The sequence below is a fragment of the Brienomyrus brachyistius genome, chromosome 15 (genome assembly GCF_023856365.1).
Source record: "Brienomyrus brachyistius isolate T26 chromosome 15, BBRACH_0.4, whole genome shotgun sequence".
NCBI lineage: Eukaryota > Metazoa > Chordata > Actinopteri > Osteoglossiformes > Mormyridae > Brienomyrus > Brienomyrus brachyistius.
The window spans coordinates 20,755,951-20,774,817 of NC_064547.1; the positions used below are offsets into that span (position 1 = coordinate 20,755,951).

Consider the following 18,867-nt stretch of genomic DNA (forward strand, 5'->3'; position numbering starts at 1 on the left):
TAGGAATGTAGATCGACTGGTAAATGGAGAGCTTTGCCTTTTGGCTCTAAAACAGAAGTGCTATACAAATATAATTATTTCCGATTATTATCCTCACATGGTCCTCACATGTATATACCAAGAGATGGACAGCCTCTAATTCAAAAGGAGTCACTATTCTGAGACTGAACCTACAGTATGGATCGATAAGGAGGGCTGGTGTGTTAAACCTGACTATAATGGACCACATGTACGAACAAAGCCCCTGCCTGAGTGCTGAATGTTACTACCTGCATGATCAGTGAGGGTGCAGAGAGCCAAGGTGGTAGTTTTGCGTAACAAAGCATGCGCAAACCTGGGCCGCAGCCGGCTGTGAAGACGCAGAGCAGTTCCAGGGCAGCCTCCATCAGGCGGTCGTTTAGCAGCAACCAAGGCCAGAGGGGGGCGACAGCGTAAGCCAAGCGCGAGTCACAGGCCGAGGCCTGCAGAGGCAAGATATGGCGCTTAATCTAGGGAAAGGTGCGAGTGGAAACCACGAACCTGACCATTGATGGCACCTACCTTACACTCCTCATTACGGTACAGGCAGTTCCGCAGCAGCTGCAAGACCAGCTTTAACTCTCTCAAGCAGCCCTCTTCCTGTACGGGCCCAGATGTACAAATGCTTTTAACCGCCTTCTCCCACCCCCCCTTCCTGGATTATTTCATGCTAATCTTGTGCGGATGGTGTAACGTTCACGTCGCCTACCTTCTTCTTCTGTGCCGCCTTCCCAGGGTTCAGCGATTCCTGCTGCAGCTGCAAATGGATGTTCCTCATCCTCTCGACGAGCGTCTCCACCAGGCCAGCTGACGAGCACAGGCGTGACAGTCAGCGTCAGGACAGCGGCACACACCGTACACAGCTCGACAGACACGCACCTCTGCAGGCATAGCTCTGTGCGCTGGGGCTACAGGCCAGGAGCGACAGGAACGCTCTGGATGTTACCTTCTTCAGGGGGTCCTGGAGTGGTTGTTTCTCGAAACACTGCCAAAAGCAATGAGAGATGAAAAATAAATGTCCTGGTGGGGATGTGCCTGTTTGAAAGCCTTTATGTCACACCAGAAGGTGCTAAGGCAGGCATGTCCACCTGCAGCAGCAGCTCACAGAGCTGGCTCCCGGGGTGCCCACTGAGCGGCGTGGACAGGGGTGTTTCGGGAGAGTCGCGTGCACCTCTCCTGCTCTGCTCAGTCAGGACGGCGCAAAGAAAGCTCATGGCTGCTGAGAAGAGCACAGGATCCGAGGAGGAGAGCTGGACGCAGAGGGAAACAGTACCTGGGGGGCAGGATGACAGCAGCAGGTCCCCCGTCAACCATGTGACCAGACAACTGGCGCAGAAGATGACCAGGCAGCCAGAAACTAGGTGACTGGCAAGGAAGGTAATCAGGTGACCAGGTGAGCAGCACGGAAAGTGGGCAGGTAACCAGGCAACCAGCGTGAAAGGAGAACAGGTAATTAGGCGACTGACACGGACGGTAACCATGTGACCAGCAATCAGGTGACTGACGAGGAAGCTGACCAGGCAACTGGCATTGAAGGTGATTTGGTGATTAGAGATCAGGTGACCAGCGTTGAAGGTGACCAGGTGATCCCCTGGCACGTGACCCAGACGGCTATGGCTGAGGGAAATTCAGTGTCGATGGCATAAACGGCAGCTACACCCGCAGCTGTGATTTTAATGACGCCTATCAGATGACCGGGATAGGAGGACTGGAAGCGGAGGAGGATAAGACGGATTCCAGGGCGTACCCGCCAACGCCTGCCAGCGCCAGGCCATCATCGCGGAGACAGATGGGAACACAGTGGGGGCGTCCTGCCTCAGCGCCGTAGCCAGGAGCGTAAACAAGGTGGCCCAGGTGTGGAGCGCGGTGTCCCGAGACAAGGAGTCTGCAGGGCAGGAGGACGACAAACACGAGAATAACAGCGACATCAGGAGATGAATAAATACAGGTGTCTGTGGAGAGATTAACTTAACATTTCATTTCTTAATTTACAGACAGATTGGTATCGATGAGGTATTTTCGTGGTATTTTTTGATACAATCTAGACAGACCATTATTGTTGCTGTTACTGCTGAGATGAGATCAGAGGAGACGTGTTCGGCCTTAAATGCCACTCAGGCTGTGCCATGTTTACTTGTCACGCCGATTTTAATCACACGCCAGCCCGTACCATACCGAGGTGTTGGAGGTCGGCGGTGAGTGCGGTGAAGATGCCGGCGAGCAGGGCGGGGATCTCGGCCTCCATCTGAGAGAGCAGCTCTGCGCTCAGTGTGATGCAGGTCTGCAGGAGACCTGCAAAGCCGGAGAGGAACTGCAGGAGGCTCTGGACCTAATCAGCAGTTGGAGGCATGTTCACTAATTATTAAAAAGGCTGGCGACAGTGGCTTACTTGAGCAGCACATAATTGAATGTTTTGTAGGTAATTAACAAAGGCTGTTTAGTAAAAATTCAGCTATCGCTACAGGAAACAGCAGCATCCGAACAGAGGGAGAGTGTAAACACTGAATGAGGGTGGGGGGGTGTGGGGGAGGTAATTCCGGTGCAGTGGGGAGGCAGTGGGCAATTGAGTGAACCACATGTTTCCTATGAAAAGCACACGACAGTTTTGAAAGTTAAACAAAAACCAGTAGCATTAGATGACCACATCGAGGCAAGGCTGATAGAGATCGGAAACGGCGAGAGGAGGATGGTGCCCCCCTCCCGCGGGTCGCTACCGCAAACACACCTGGCTCATAGCATCTGCGTCACCACCGGCACGTCCCGACATCCTCAAGTCGCAAACACACCGCTCGATTGTTCCGGAATCTACAAAGCTGAGAGTAGACCCCGGTCACAGGGTGCAGGGGCCCCGGAGGAGGCTGCGTCAATCTTTTGATTATGATGAACTTATAGGTAGCCAAAGACACCACGGCGAGTACCTGGCGAGGGACAGCAGGATGCAGTGCTGCCGCAGTGCGCTCAGGGTGAACTCTGGCTGGATGGACGCCAGGTTGGCAAGCAGGCCACAGAGCGCGGAGACCAGCTCGGGGGTGACGATGGCACGCGGGACAGCTGGCTCTGCGTGCCGGGAATCCTGGGATACGGCGGAGTCGCTTCGGTCCACATCGCTCGTGCCTGGGGGAATGACGGAGTCAGAGACTCTGCTGAAACGGATCAGAGGCTATCCGGCCAGCTCAAGAACCTTCACCTCGAGCCAGGAGGCTGCCGGCGTCTGCCTCAGGAGTCGCTTTCGGTGAAGGTGGGGAGAATGACAGTGCCTCGCGGCGAATCTGAAACAGAACGAAAGGCCAGGCGACGCAGAACAAAGCTATGAGAATGTTCCGGTAACCCGACGGGACACGGAAAGTGCAGTCTGCAGGACCCTAGGCCACAGCCGGAAGACTGCAGTGACAGTTCTGTGGGGGGGTGTGCATCAGGCTGTGGCATAGGGTATGTGGCTAAGTGGGTACCTATAGTGTAGATTCTATATAGTATTATAAATCAGCCTTTAGATCAATACAGTAAGTAATTAATCATTGAATTACTCACTGAATGATTGCTGCCTGACTAGAGTAAAACATAAACCTTCAGAGAAGCGACTGAAATCCGCCATACGGATCCTCGATGATGAAAGGGGGTACCTTTAACAGTCCTGCGTTTCACTACGGCATAATACCAACACTAATGAACTGACTGATACACCACGACACCCTGAAAAAGGGCACAGATAATTATTCTCTATTCGCTATTCATTTGCGCTACAAGAAAACAACTAAAGAACGATCACTTTGCATAACGGAACGGTTTATAATCAAGTGACACATAACACTCATAACAGAGTGTTTGGATTCGGTAACTGCGTGCGGCGCATTGATCGGATCTCCGGAAGAGTTCCATGCTGCTCCCTGTCCATTGTGACGACTCACCAGGGTGCTGGAAGTGGAGAGTGAACCAGGCATGCTGCTGCGATCTGACGGCAAAGGAGGGTCTCTCCAGCTCATCAGCGAGTTATCGCCGCCTGGTGGCAATTCATCAGAACACAGGTCACGGGCTGCACTTCATGCTGGGTCCGGTTCTAACAAGGCACTGGGGTAAATCTCAAAGGAGGAGTAGACGGGGCTGCCCGTTCACTTGGGGATGGTGCATTAAATCAAGCTGAACTGCTTCAGCGAAATACATGAAGCTGTGCTTTCCTACACAGGAGAAGTATCCATTTTAATAAACGCCGCAAGTACTGAAAAACATCACATCTGCCATGCAGCGTGTCTGTGGGGAGGTTACCGTCGACGCCGCCCTCTGGGTAAGCGGGGAAGTCCACCTCGAAAGAGTACCGGTGCATGCAGCGCACCGCTTGGCTCACATGCTGGAAGAAGTGGCAGTGATATAGCAGCGCCCGCAGGGCTGGGAGGCCCACCAGTGACAGGCCAGACACGTCGTCGTGGACACACGGGCCCTACAGGGTGAGAGGTGGAAGTCAGCTGACAGTTAATGGTGCGGCTGATTGGCTGAGCTGGCAGCGCAGTACAGTTGCTGACATTTTACTCCCCCGCAAGTGACGGTGAAAGCAGATAAAAGCATCGCACAGGAAAGAGAGCGGATGGGAAAACCAAGGTGAAAAATGCAAAGCACAGATGGGGCCCCCGAGATAAGGCAGAAATGGAGCAAGTGTCAGACCGATATTCCCTACCCCCACCACATATGCTCGGAAGGAACATGCCGGAAACACCACCTACCGGCCAAGAAAAATCCTCGGCTTCATCCATCCTGGCAGGCATGGGCATCACAAGCAGGTTCTGCAGAATAAACGCAGCCTGGAAAGGGAATATAATTGTTAATGAAAACAAGATCTAAACATCCATCTGCCTGTCTTCTAACCACTTAGCCTTGTCAATGCCCTCAGCCTAACTCTAACCCTAAACCCATTCCAGGCAACATGTGGCACAAGAAACACCCTGAATGGGATCCCAGTAATAAAAACCTAAAAATGAATGATAATACCAAATACGACCAACAATGCCATCTGTTGGTAATTGACACATACTGCATCATGGTGTTTTGTCAAAAGAAGCAAAAAGCAAAGGCCTCCTAGAGGAGCATACAGAGCGAGTGTAATGCGGAGGTGGACCCACCTCCCTGCGGACCATGCTGCACTCCTGCTGGTCCAGGAGCACATTCAGCAGTGTGGCCCACAGCCCCCCCGAGATGTTCTGGCAGCTGGCAGCGAGGGCTAAGCAGCCCTGCTTTAAGGACGTCAGCGCCGAGCTGATGCCAAGACTGGCGAATCTCACCTGTGGACAGCGATAAGATCTTTATGCGAAAACCTAGACCTCAGTGCAGATACACTCGGGCACTTCGTCTTATGACTTTTTATTTTTTGTGTCTATTAGGCTGAGAAGGGGCCTCACCTCAGGGTCCCTGTCCACCCAGAGCGGGACGAGCCAGGCCAGGCCTTGTGCACTGCGGTCCTCTGGAAGCTCGTGCGTCAGCGACCAGAGTGGCAGCCACTCCTGCAAGACAGACGGGGTGAGAGGGAGCTTAAAGCACCTGCCCCCTCTGCCCCACCTATTTCATTAAGAGGGCACTTAATGACCCCGCCCCCTTTGGTAAGAGGGCATTTATTGACCCCGCCCCCTTTGGTAAGAGTACGGTTTAAAGGCCCTGCTCTCATACTAAGGTGATTAATCACCCCCTCTACTTGTTTTGCAAACTATCTCTGTTAGGGACCATTCAGAAGTACAAAGGTGGTAATAAAAAAAATCTTTTCTGACCAATGAGTGCATTTAAGACCAAATTTTGTAGACTGTATGAGAATTTAATCTAACTGAGACACAACAGGCAATGATCTTCACAGCATGAAGCGCAGTCCCGGTCACGCCTAGGCTACCGTGATTTTTACTTAGCGGTCATTTCTCTTAATGAGCGTGAACTTGGTCGCCAAATGAGGAGAGTGTGTATTATCCTGTATAATAATCTCAGACATACTGACCGCATTCGACTCCTCAGCCATCATCTCATGGGACAAATGCAGCAGACACAGGACTGTGTTCTTAGTGACACCTTTTCCCATGAAGGACATCGAATTCCCTCCCCATTCCACATAGAATGAAGAAATGACCTTAGAGAAGAGAGGCAGGTGGACACACACATATGAGGGGTCATTAATTAGCTGTCGGAATAATACACACACACAAAAGTACATGCCAAAAAGCTTCAATATTTTTATGCTAGCTAGCTTGACTAGGTACAACAGTCTGACTTCAAACATCTGCCTCCAAAAATAAGTATAAAATATCTGCATGGATTCATGATTCATTGCAGGGGAGGGGTGCTTGCTGGATTGTTTGACAGAGCTTTCTAAAGAATTTACAGAAACAAAGTCCTGGTGTTTTCCAACCAACACCAGAGAAACTCTGGAGGTGTTTCAAGCGGATTACATAAATCCGCACATGGATGTATGAGAAGGCAGGGGGGGTAAACGCCACAAAGCACGTGTCTGCTTGCCGTGGAGGACGTTTACAGTGACTTAGCGAGCCGGTCAGCATTCAGTATCACATACACCCACGGCCCAAGGCAGGGAGTGACTCTACAGCACAGAGAGGCTCTGATTGGCCACTCGCACCCGGGTTGATCCGCACCTCCAGGAGGCCGTTCAGGTACTTGAGACAGAGGCTGCGTGACTCCAGGCTACCCCCGTGGGTGCTCCAGCCAGGCAGGGCGCTGAGACACACCATGGCCCTCAGGGTCCTCTCCAGAGAGGGCAGGCCGTAGAAGTGAGGAGCGTCCGAAACTCGCAGGCACCGAAGCAGCCGCGTGGCCAGCTGTGTCTGCACGGCGCCCCCCAGAGCCCGACAAGCCCTGTGGACAGGGAGGTCAGAAGCATGTACTGTACAAGTTTGGACATGCCACTCTGCCTACAAAGCAGAGTAATATAGTGACCTGAATCACATGACCTGGTCACCTGACCTAATCCCAGAAGAAATGGTTTTGGAGGTGATTGACCAGAGTGTGATGGAGAAACAGCCAATGAGCAGTCAGCTTATATGTGGGACCTCCTTCAGGACAGCTGGAGAAGCATCCCAGGAGGCCACCTCATCAAACAGGCATAGAGGAGACAGTAAGGTCAGTCAGTCCCTGGAGCAGTAGGGGATAAGGGCCTCGCTCAAGGGCCCAATGGTGGGATCACCTGGGGGTTCAGGGATGTGAACTGGTAACCTTTTGGATCCTAACCCACAGAGCTGCCCCCACCCCAACATACAATTTTTGTTTCTTTAATACTTTATTGGGCCGTGCATAATTCAATGTTATTTTATAGTTTTGACGTCTTTACAGATTTATAGTTATATTCTAAAGAGAATACAAGACAATAGAGAATCAGTACAAATAAACCCACTGTACATAGGACAGCATATACTGGCACACATCAGATTATTACACAGCTTGTAAGGCGGAGGAACAGCAGCGTAATATCTAACAAAAATATATCCGATATTTTAAAATTAAAATATGTGGATATGGGGCGGCATGGTGGTGCGGTGGTTAGCACTGTAACCTCACACCTCAGAAACCCGGGTTCGAGTCTCCGCCTGGGTTACATGTGTGCGGAGTTTGCATGTTCTCCCCGTGTCGCCGTGGGGTTTCCTCTAAGTACTCTGGTTCCCCCCCCCCCACCCCACAGTCCAAAAACATGTTGAGCTTGACTGGAGTTACCAAATTGCCCACTGGTATGCTGGTGTGAGTGTGCCCTGCATTGGGTTGGCGCCCTGCATTGGGTTGGCACCCTGCATTGGGTTGGCGCCCCATCCTGGGTTGTTTCCTGCCTGGCGCCTGAAGCCTCCTGGATAGGCTCCAGACCCCCCCCATGACCCTCACACACACAGACCCACAGAAGAATGTGTGGTCGACAGCTGTTTCAGATCAATGGTCGCAGCTCTACATTAATTTAAGCGCCTCTATTTTCTTTGAGATGTGAATAGAATGTACAGACGCGATGGCCCATTATGTCGGTTATCAGACAATAAAATTTGCCAAGCTGATGATGGGGGGGTTTCCCCACCATACATTTTGCTGAGCAGGGGGGTGGGAAATATGTATGAAAACAAATTGTGTTTTTTCATGGATCAATACGGGACGCGGCATTTTATGGCTGCTGCAGTGTTTAAGGGGACATGGTTACCAAAGTGAATGGGGGAGGGTGTAATTGCTGAACACTGGCAAAATTTGGTTGTAAAATGCCATTTAACTGGAACACTGATACGGCTGCTGTACCTGTCCGAGGTCTTTCCCAGACAGACTCAGAGACACACACACTCAGAGACAGACAGACACACATGGTCAGACAGACAGACAGACAGACACTGTAACACTGATACAGCCACTGTACCTGTCAGAGGTCTGCCCCAGGCAGTGCAGCACCGTGCAGAATAAGGCCGTCAGCTCCTTCTGGAGCCTCTCACTGGCCTGGAGCTGCGAGTTGTCCCCTCCTGGGGTCTCCGCCCCGGCCAGTAGGGAGAGCAGGGCGCCCGTCTCCTTGGGGGGTGGTGGGAGACAACATTCAAACACGATGGAGATCCCTGTTGGCATATTTCACACTCCTCTAGAATTTTCTTATCTCTTTTATAGCTAAAAGATGGATGATTCCAGTAATGCTGGGGGGGGTGGGGTGGTTAACCACCATGCTGATCTCTGTAAATAAGGCTAAGGGGAGTGGCAGAGTGGCAGCCAGCTTCCATTTAATACGACAATAATGCATTTGTTTGTGTCTCATACTGCTCAAGTTATGAAGGGGGATAAAACTGAATTAGGAGGGAACAACGCAGCGCCCCAAAGAAAGCTCCTGATTTGGGCCGTTAGCAGTTACCGGGGTGCCGAGCAGCTCGAGAAGCCACAGAAGGTCCTTGTCATCAGAGCCTTGCCCCTGGGGCGTGAAAACCACACGGAGGAAGAGGGCCACGTCCGCAAGGAGTCTCTCGTCATCCGAACTCGCTGGAAGAACCTGCAGAAACCTGTAGGGACACATACACACCTTTCAAACCCTGTCGCTGGAGACCAGTGCAGCCCAGACAGCGACACACACCTCTGGAGCGTGCTGTGGAAGTCCAGGGAGCTCAGCGCAGCCCGACTGCCGCAAGTGCCGGGTTCGAGGGCCAGAGCGTCGGCCAGCAGGTAGCAGCGCGCGTGGGCCAGGGCCACCGAGACTGCAGCATGTGAGGCGGCGTGCTGTATGCGGCTCAGGCAGTCATGCAGCCCACTGGGGCTGCGGCTCACTCTGAGCACCTGTGCCTGTGAGGCAGAGAGTTTCAGGGCGTCCAGGAACCTGTGGGCGTCAGAGACCCCGTCAAGCCGCTGCAGATGTGCATCCCAATCAGGGACAGGCATGTACTCATCACTCCGTCTGAAAGCCCAGCCTTACTCTGGTGCATCGCTGTTGTGATCCTCCACGGCCTCCAGGAGGCGCTGCTCTGACAGATACCAGGCCCGATTCCAGGTGAACTGCAGCATCTCCCAGGCAGGAAGCAGGGCCAGGAGGTCTGAGTACGGAGGCACCACAACGCAGTGGGGGCTGACCGCGTGGTGCACCGCTGCCTGGAACGGAAGGCTGTATCTGGACAAAAGACGGAGAAGCCGCAGTCAGACTGGATTGCCTTTAAGCTACAGCTCGATCCCATCCCCACGTCTGGCGTGACAGTTACCTCCTAATCACGGACATGGGAAGCGAGAAAGGAGACTGGATGGGGGAACCGGATTCGTCAGTCCTGGTTTAAAAAAAACACAGCAAAATTAGTAGGTCCCATGGTTACTTACCAAGGCAATGAAACACAGACAGAAAAGATGAGGGAGGGAGAGATAGAAAGAATGAAAGAAAGAAAGAAAGAAAGAAAGAAAGAAAGAAAGAAAGAAAGAAAGAAAGAGTAAGATGGAGGGAGTGTGGGAGGGAGGAAGACAGGGAGAGATGGAGAGACAGAGGGAATGAGGGAGAGACAAGGCTTCTCCCTGAAAATCAAATGTCAAATTCCCTTCACTTTCACTGAATAAAAAGCTGAATTTACATGACCTATAATGAATGGAAAAACTGTTAATCTATGTGCTGAGCACAGAAAAAAAACGGACCGAGTATTTTACACCCATCAATTACCATTTGCATAGCTGTGAACAGCACCCTCCTCCATATTTCATGTCAATTGTTTTACAAACTGTGCATTTAGCTTTTCCATCATCGACTCTTAACACCCAGTGCTTGACGTCACCACATTACAGCCAAAGCTCTTGAAATGTACATTTTCCTGTATGCTTGCCTCTTCGCTAGTAGGCACAGGACACTGCATGTCCAGCAGCCAATAACAACCACTCAAGCAAATAGAATGCAGTGTAAATTTGAATGCCTTTTATTGTCACTGCATGGATGTACAATGAAATTAGGTGTGCCCCCTGAAATACATTCAACACAACGCTATCACAGCTCTGCATATTAAGCTACGCACACATGCAAAGTAAGAACACAAGCCCTGGGTGACAGTGAAAGGAATGAGAACAGGAGGGGAACACTTAATACTTAGATGAAATGAACAGCTATTTAACACTTCTTTGATAGTGCAGGGGTAGAAGATTTCAGCATTCTGGAAGGTAGTAGTGGCGGCCTGTGGGAGATGATTTTGTGGTCCGTAGAAGAAATACAAGAAACTTGTGAAATAACATGATAAAGAAATACTGGAAATAACACAAAGAAAATTCCCTGACATTTCCTGGCTTGACCCAAAAAATGATGAAATCCTGACTTTCCATGTCTGGGGGGAGAGAGATAGAGAGAGAGAGACAGAGAGAGACAGACAGCGAGAAAGAGACAGCGAGAGACAGCGAAAGACAGACAGCGACAGACAGCGAGAGAGAGACAGCGAGAGAGAGACAGCGAGAGACAGCGAGAGAGAGACAGCGAGAGACAGCGAGAGACAGACAGCGACAGACAGCGAGAGAGAGACAGCGAGAGAGAGACAGCGAGAGACAGCGAGAGAGAGACAGCGAGAGACAGACAGCGAGAGAGAGACAGCGAGAGACAGACAGCGAGAGAGAGACAGCGAAAGACAGCGAGAGAGAGACAGCGAGAGACAGACAGCGAGAGACAGACAGAGAGAGACAGACAGAGAGAGACAGACAGAGAGAGACAGACAGAGAGAGAGACAGCGACGGAGGGAGACCGGCGGAGGGAGATGGGCCTCACCGCAGGCGGAGCCTTGCCACACCGTCGAAGAGCAGCAGGCACATGAGTACAGCTGCCTCCCTGACGTCGCCCTTGAGCTGCTTCACCGTTAACGAAGCTGATGGGGGACAGACAGGCCGTTTAGGGGCGGCGGGGCAATAGAAGAGCCCAGAAAGGTCACACGCCACTGAAGCCTGGGCCAAAATACTCCAGATCCCATAAGGCGGCACATGGGGGGCTGATTCAATTTGGAAAATGTCATTTGGGAGGTGATACGCCCGAAAAGCAGAGCCTTTGGTTGGAACATGGGCCCCCTGGGGAAGGGGGGGGCGCAATATGAGGTGAGATAAGCGGTTATTGGGGGGGGACAGTGTCTATCCATCCTTCCCTAGTCTGGTGACAGACGGCACCATGTGAGGTATTGAAACATTTGTCATGCAGGTGAACTGCATACACAGTCACTCCCGGACTGGCTTCATACCTTTGAGCAGTGTGATGAGGAGTGGGGTGCGCTGGGCCAGGGAGTGTCGCAGACTGGCATCGGCAAACACCAGCTTCCTGAGGATCCGGAAACAGGGCTCCAACAGGCAGTCCATGCTCTGCATGGGGAGAGGAGACCTCAGCGAGGGGGAAGAGGGAGGCAGAGAATGGGCAGGACAGAGCAATCATTGACCTTTAACTACAGTACTGCTTGTGCACCATGGAAACGCAACTATCAGCTCTCATTGGACGGTCCTCACCTTCACGTTCCTGGCCACATCATCTTCCAAAAAGGATATGATCCTATCCGTCACGCCCAGTTTCTTCAGAGTCGAGTGCAACGCTGTGTCTGCGAGGGAGACAAGCACACGTCAGCCATCAAGTAAAAGCCTTCAGTGTTTACCGGAACCTTCTTCTACACAACGCCACTTTCCCCACACAAACATTTCAGTCGGACTGCTTAACTGCAACCACCATGTGGCTTAAACACCGTCTTCCTGCCCGTGGGTTTGCGGGTAGAAGCCGATACCACTTTCTGGGGACAGGTAGTGACAATGAAAGCCGGATCTCCGTTACCAAATGAACAGCTATGCAGGCATCAGGTTCCCACAGCCGGAAATGAGGTGGGCTTTCATGTTGCTGATATTCACACAAATCTGCAGTGTTAATGTGCTGCATTTCTAGTCCTTTTTAATCAGGAATTCTACAGACGTGTGAGCGGGACTCTTTAGTTTGGCAGTTTGCTGTATTTCCCCAATAAAGGTCTGGATGTAGGCGGAGCCTGACCCTGGAGCGCAACCCCCAGCTGGTCTGCAGCCGCCTTCCTGAGCGCCAGGTCCACAGTTTCCGATGTCAGGACACCGTACAGCTTACTGACAGACTCCTCCTGCGTAGGTTGGAGGAAGTGTGTCAGGAATGCTACATTACTCCAGGAAAAACTCCAGCGAGACCCTCTCCCTTAGCATGTAGCTAAAGCGTAGCCTGAGGACATCCGCAGAGGGGCCTGATCCAGACTCTCACCTTCAGGAACGACCTGTCTGACTCGTTGAGTTTGACATCGACATGCTTGTGGAGGATGTACAGGGACGGCAGCGCAGACAGGACGTCATGGGTCACGGCAGCCCGGGGGGAGCCACCGATCAGGTGAGGTGTCAGGTGACTGATCGCAGCAGCCCGGACTCTACGGTCACACAGGAAGCAGGGACACAGTGACCACCACTGTTGTTCCAACAGATGGGCAGAATCAGGACAGGACAGTATTTATTACATAAATGAAACAATCTGTAAACAAAACATTACCCTTTATTTATAAAAGCAGATATTTTATTCACTTTGAGAAAACAGAGTTAGACAGTCGATGGGGTGAAGGGCCTTGCTTGAGGGCCCAGAGCTGAAACCGCACTCCCGAAAATGGGATCTGCATCGGACGCAGCGTTCGCAGCCACTGAGTCACACCGCATCCCCACTTGGAGCAGAGAAGGTAACAGGCGCCGCGGGCCGCTTGGGTTTTGGCGTCAGGCAGACTCACGCGCTTCGCCTGGCAAAAAGCAACCGCATGGCAGCCCTCACTCTGGCCGCGTCTGATACCGTCCCGCTTGACGGCTCACTGATCAGCAGGACGCAGCTGCCCAGAGGCTCCTCAGCATCAGCGTGACCCTGAGGGACAGTGAGACCTCAGCAATCCCATCACCTTGGGAGTGTCCAGAGCAAACTAAAGCCAGAGTCCGGTCAGATGCCACTTAAGAGTCTCTGCACACCTAAATACATATACATATATATATATATATATATATATATATATATATATATATATATATATATATATATATATATATATATAAAGGGTGGCAAGAATTTAATATCTCTGCATTTTGCGAGTTTTTTCTTTCCAAGAATAGAAACTCATTAAACATTCAAGAAAGAAAAACCAGCAAACTGGCTTAATCTCCAGGATCCACGGACATTAGACTGTCTTCCTGGGGACGCTCATCATCCTCCTGCTTTTTACAATATCCGCTCAGCGGTGCTTTACAGAGAACAGGGACGTACCTGCAATATGGGCAGGACGGGGTGAAGCTCCTCTAAGAATCTCTTCCAGGCTGGAGTTGTCATCAGTAATTGCCCCTTCAGCAGGAACAGGAGGATCTCCTTGGCAGCGGAATTCACCTACAGATCGGAATGGCAAAGATGGGATCCCGGATTTGTCAGAATCTCTCCCCCCCCCATGCCGGTGAGGCCAAACCCACTCGGCTATCTATGGGCCTTAGACAGCAGTGAGCAGTAGCTTAGCGCACACCCACGATTTCACGCAGCGGTATGCATCACACCAGCAGCCCTGCTGGGGTGTTGACGACTAACATAGCAGGTATTTTTAAACTGTCGTACCAGCTCAGCTTGGTCCTGAAGTCCGAAAGCTGACATTTCATACAAGACGTGGGTATTCAGCAGGAAGTTAATCCTGAGGCAGGACGGAAAGCCGGGCCGGGCCACGTTCTGGACTCCAAGACAATCCTAAAAGGACAACAAAAAAAAAATTACTCTAGTTGATTATGTAAGTCGCAGTCAGGAAGCATGTGGAGTGTAGGACCCCCACTCAGTCAAGTGACAGATGTCTGATCCAGTTTGTGACCTTGACCTAGACCTAGACTGCACCTCACCTTCACGATGTTTAGGGTACAGGAATATGTCTCTGTCCTCACAAACACGAGGGGGTGAGAGAGCAGCTTCAGGAAAACATTCAGACTTTCCTTCTGGAGTCCAGGATTCGGCTGTGCCGATTTCCATCTGTAAGAAAGGACAGAGGGGGGGGGAAACGGGGGCATTTAATTTCTCCCACCCTTCTGTAAATAAATGAACCTCTTCTGAGGTTGACACAGTTATTAGGATTCGCATCAGGCGCATAAACGGCATCTCACACGTTGCAGCAGATCTGGACGCACTTCTGGATGACAGGCAGATGCTTATGGTATGGAAGTCCATGAATGGCCTGCTCTGCTAACTCCAACAGCTCTGAGAAATTCCCTTCTCCCTGCCAGTAATAAACACATGACCTGCATCAATGGATGGGAAATATACCACGAAAGGCGTCTCGGCAACTAAGGTGAAATTCCAGATGCATGTACTGTATCTCAGTCGGAATCCTTCTATTTACCAAATGCTAAACATACAGAAAAAGAAATCAATAAACAAATGTAAACTACAGACAGGTGCAAAGTATAAATTGTCAGCTAACTGGGAGAAATTATACGGCTTTCACTGCCACAACCCTCCATTCAGGACCTTCAATTTTCTCCTGCCACTAACAGTGTGTGCAAATAAGTTAAACATGAGTACAGCTGAAATTATTAAGTGCTCCTTCCCCAAGGGGCTAAGAGTGTACTTAAACTAGGCAATCCGTACTGTGCCCAAGTATGCTTGCACTAGTGTGATCACTCCGCACGGTATGTTTATCCGTGCCGGGCCTGCTTGGACAGGTGTGGCCGGGGGCGGTTCAGTTGGACTCGGGCATGGTACACATCCAGCGTGATTGCTACTACAGGATCTTAGTCAATCATGAATTTGAGTCACGTGCTTCAAGAAGATTTTATTGATTATTAGAATTGAGAATTTGGAATTTTGTACAAGAACTAGGTGATCAGTGGTCATTGTTGACACACCAAAGCACGCAACAACGGAATGAGTCCTCTGCATTTAACCCATATGTGACATCGTGACATAGCAGGGGGCAGCTAATTCAGCGCCCGGGGAGCAGTGCTTGGGGGCAATACCTTGCTCAGGGTATCTCAGTGGTGCCTTGCTGGTCGGGGATTCGAACCTGCTCCTTTTTTCTGTATATCGTATACCATGGAATCATGATATTTCCTGAGACAGTTATCTCATATGGATTGACATGTTATATTAGATCAATAATGCATAATATATATTTAGCAAAGCAATATGGTTTTTTTATGACTATCTAAAAGGAGATTTATTATTTATTTTTTTTTTACTGATACTGTAACACCATGATATTGGTATGACTGTTATCATACCGTAAAAATCTCATATCGTTGCCACCCTAACCAAGATTAAATGGAAATCGCTGCGCTGCGTACTCGACAAAAATCTATATGAGGGCTGGGTGTCACACCCAAAACGACAAATACACCACAAAATAAGGATATTAATCATAAACTATACTGTACTGCGCGATGGCGGTTTGGCTTCCTATGTTTTTTTCAGCACAAATAGTCGCATAGTGATGATGAAAGCATGTCTGGGCCTGGATCATTAAGCAGAACGTGAGCACAGACCAGTGGGGAAGTGTCACATGTGGGAGTATGCTTCAAGACCCTGACAAGCCCCGCCCACAGGAGAATGACCCCCCCCCGATAAACCCGGCCCATGTGAGAATGGGTCTTCCTGACAAGCCACACCCACCTGACATCCCCTGCCCATCCAGCTGACGAGCCCCACGCACCTGAGTGTGGGCTTCCCTGACAAATGCACAGGTAGACTCCATGAAGCGCGCTGACTGCGCCGCCCGCTGGTATAAGCAGTGTTTGTCGGGGCTTGCTTGCTCCAGGTAGGCCACGGCGGACTCGTGGACGCCTGGGTAGGCCAACCGGAAGGGCACGTCCATGCAGAGGAGAAAGAGAGCCTCCCTGGCGCTTTCTGGGAGATTATCTCCAGCCTGCGTCAAACAAAATAAAAAAAAAAAAAACGCAGCGGTTAAAAGAAGCTGGCGATTCGTGATCTGGCATCGTGCCGAGCCGAACGTCTCCCACTCCACCGGATCCTACACACCTTCTCCACGGGAAGAAGGGTCTGAAGCAGCCGGATGGTGAACACGCCGGTGCCCACATACGCCATCCGGTGGTGGATGAGTGACGTCTCAGACGCATCAGACGAACGGGCGTCGTGCCGCTGCAAAACGGCCCCCAAACAGCCCAGGGACGTCAGCAGCTTTTCTTTCTAGAGGACAGTGAGAAAGGTGGTGTAATGTAGGATAAACTCAATTCCGGACCATGGACACCAGCCCATAACAGACAGCAGGGGGCAGCAAAGGCCCTACAATTACCACCCAGACGGTGTCAAGCCGGTTCCTTAGACCCATTACTGTGAGGGTATTATAAACAAAGGGGTAACAGGGTTTGTCAAGTACATAACTCATGGCACAGAAAAGCTGCTGTGAATTTTTCTCTCTTCCCCACCCCCACCACGTTCCTCTGCTGAATAAGAAATGGCTGAGCGGCATGAGATCATAAAGATGGATCCTGCCCGGATCACATCGACCTCAGATGCAAAACAAAACAAATATTGGGGGGGGGGGGATGCTCCAGGAGGTGGGCTGCATTTCGGGGGACGCCTGGTTAGCGTGTTCGCCGCACCGCTCCAGGCTAAGCTGCCAAAAGCTGACATGTGGGGGTTGGGGGGGGCAGTGCCGGCAATGCTAATCAGACCCCCGGTGGAGGGATCACCCTGTGGAAGCCGCCGGCAGAGTTACGGCACACGGGTAAAAAATAAATAATGGAACGGCGGCGCGGCGGAGGGAGACACCGCCACTTGCCAAGTCCAGGCCAATTAAGCCGCTGTCCTCCCACACGGCATCCGACACGCTGCCTGCCAGCAGCGGCAGCGCCTCCGACAGCAGCTCCAGGATGCGCAGGAAGACCTTCATGCTCTCTGGGGGGGGGTGACAGAGTCACGTACTTCATGAAAGAAATTAAAAACACGCCGGTCGCCGGGACATTATGCATGTCCATCTGTGCCGGCGGGGACAGCGGCGCAGCCCTCGCCCGTGATCAGCAGGGCTGCCGCGCCGACCCGACCCGACCCGGCCCTGGCCCAACACGGCCCCTCACCTGTCTCCAGCAGGCATGTGGCACGCTCCACCACAGCAGCGCCCAGCTGGGCCAGACTCAGCTGCCGCAGCTGCAGGTCTGCCGTGTCCTCAGCCTCCAGATGGGCCAGGTCCACCGGGGATCGCAGGGGGGGTTCGGAGGCAGCCCGGAGGCGGGAACTGCCACTGCTGAGTGGGGGAGGAGGGAGAGACAGAAGGGTGTTCTGTCAGCACTGTGTGGGGAGGGGGGGGGTGAATGAATCGTTACAGTGACCTTGAGCTTTCTGGTCTATGAACAGAAATGCTATACGTGTCAGCTACACCTCAGTACAGGGATAAGACGACAGATCAAGACTGAATAACTGACTAATATCTAGAGCAATAGGAAAAACACACAAGTGTTAACGGTGAAAATGGGCAATGTGCCGTAACTAGTGCCCTGAGTAGAAGCGAGCAGCCGGCACCTGGAGGAGGTGACGTCCCCATCTTGGCCGTCTCCCCTGGCCCTCTGGCCAGTGCGGCCCAGCACTGAGGGCCGGGGGCTGCACTCGCCCGGGGGGGATGCCGGGGACAGGTGAGCGCCGGGCACATCTTGAGGGTAGGACACCGAGGAGCTCTGGGACGACGTGTCTGGCAGGGCGTAGAACATACCACACGATGGCAAACTAACCCGCTGACACTTGTTGGGTCATTTTTAGCACCTGCCAGCATCGCTTAGTTAAATGCATTTCACGCTCTTGCACCTAGTGAGGTTTGGGTTCGGATCCCGGCCCAACCCGGCGCGGTCCAGACGATACCTTGTTTAACTGAGTGGAAACTTGGGTCCCTGTGAAAACGGAGTCGGCTCCGCAGGTTAATGCAGAGCTGCTGCAGGCACGCAATGGCATGCATCACCAGGTCACTGGTTTGGCCCTCACTGTTCAGGGTAAGAAGGGACAGGAGGTTCTGGGGGGGTAGGGGGCAGGCAGCAGTTCAGAGAATGCAAAAACCACTGCAAACAACACACACACAAGCAAAAGGAGTAACAGAAATAGTGCTGAGAGTAATGCAAGTATGTCAGACAGAGATACTGCTGGGAGTAATGTGAGTATCAGACAGATATTGCTGGAAGTAATGTATCTCAGGCAGAAACAGTGCTGGGAGTAATGCGAGTATGTCAGACAGAGATACTGCTGGGAGTAATGTGAGTATCTCAGACAGAAATAGTACTGAGAGTAATCTGAGTATCAGATGGAGATATTGCTGGAAGTAATGTATCTCAAGCAGAAACAGTGCTGGGAGTAATGCGAGTATCTTCTACAGAAACAGTACATGGAGTATTGTGAGTATCTCCTACTGGAACAGTGCAGAAAATATTTGGCCTCATTCACCAATGTCA

The 18,867-nt window shown here is 51.5% G+C and overlaps 1 protein-coding gene across 3 annotated transcripts in view; it reads right to left on the bottom strand.

Annotated features, from left to right (window-relative positions):
* rttn (rotatin) overlaps positions 1-18,867 on the bottom strand; it is a 29,364-nt gene that overhangs the window by 5,668 nt on the left and 4,829 nt on the right. Inside the window, exons 7-44 of one of the 3 annotated variants that reach the window (XM_048976927.1) lie at positions 18,287-18,434; positions 17,954-18,119; positions 17,512-17,678; positions 17,217-17,332; positions 16,454-16,621; positions 16,128-16,340; positions 14,584-14,696; positions 14,326-14,452; positions 14,054-14,179; positions 13,718-13,834; positions 13,197-13,324; positions 12,689-12,848; positions 12,455-12,554; positions 11,929-12,017; positions 11,670-11,787; positions 11,210-11,306; positions 9,687-9,749; positions 9,407-9,598; positions 9,071-9,310; positions 8,855-8,999; positions 8,378-8,520; positions 6,633-6,852; positions 5,984-6,112; positions 5,403-5,504; positions 5,127-5,285; positions 4,731-4,808; positions 4,279-4,450; positions 3,924-4,015; positions 3,206-3,287; positions 2,937-3,132; positions 2,744-2,831; positions 2,194-2,347; positions 1,766-1,903; positions 1,107-1,291; positions 898-1,003; positions 728-825; positions 541-618; positions 335-461 (exon numbers count right to left, since the gene is read on the bottom strand). In XM_048976927.1, coding sequence (XP_048832884.1) covers positions 335-461; positions 541-618; positions 728-825; positions 898-1,003; positions 1,107-1,291; positions 1,766-1,903; positions 2,194-2,347; positions 2,744-2,831; positions 2,937-3,132; positions 3,206-3,287; positions 3,924-4,015; positions 4,279-4,450; positions 4,731-4,808; positions 5,127-5,285; positions 5,403-5,504; positions 5,984-6,112; positions 6,633-6,852; positions 8,378-8,520; positions 8,855-8,999; positions 9,071-9,310; positions 9,407-9,598; positions 9,687-9,749; positions 11,210-11,306; positions 11,670-11,787; positions 11,929-12,017; positions 12,455-12,554; positions 12,689-12,848; positions 13,197-13,324; positions 13,718-13,834; positions 14,054-14,179; positions 14,326-14,452; positions 14,584-14,696; positions 16,128-16,340; positions 16,454-16,621; positions 17,217-17,332; positions 17,512-17,678; positions 17,954-18,119; positions 18,287-18,434 — 5,140 coding nt within the window. Of the gene's footprint in view, positions 1-334; positions 462-540; positions 619-727; positions 826-897; positions 1,004-1,106; positions 1,292-1,765; positions 1,904-2,193; positions 2,348-2,743; positions 2,832-2,936; positions 3,133-3,205; positions 3,288-3,923; positions 4,016-4,278; positions 4,451-4,730; positions 4,809-5,126; positions 5,286-5,402; positions 5,505-5,983; positions 6,113-6,632; positions 6,853-8,377; positions 8,524-8,854; positions 9,000-9,070; positions 9,311-9,406; positions 9,599-9,686; positions 9,750-11,209; positions 11,307-11,669; positions 11,788-11,928; positions 12,018-12,454; positions 12,555-12,688; positions 12,849-13,196; positions 13,325-13,717; positions 13,835-14,053; positions 14,180-14,325; positions 14,453-14,583; positions 14,697-16,127; positions 16,341-16,453; positions 16,622-17,212; positions 17,333-17,511; positions 17,679-17,953; positions 18,120-18,286; positions 18,435-18,867 lie in introns of all 3 variants that reach the window. The other 2 variants (XM_048976925.1, XM_048976926.1) reach the window with 2 other exon arrangements.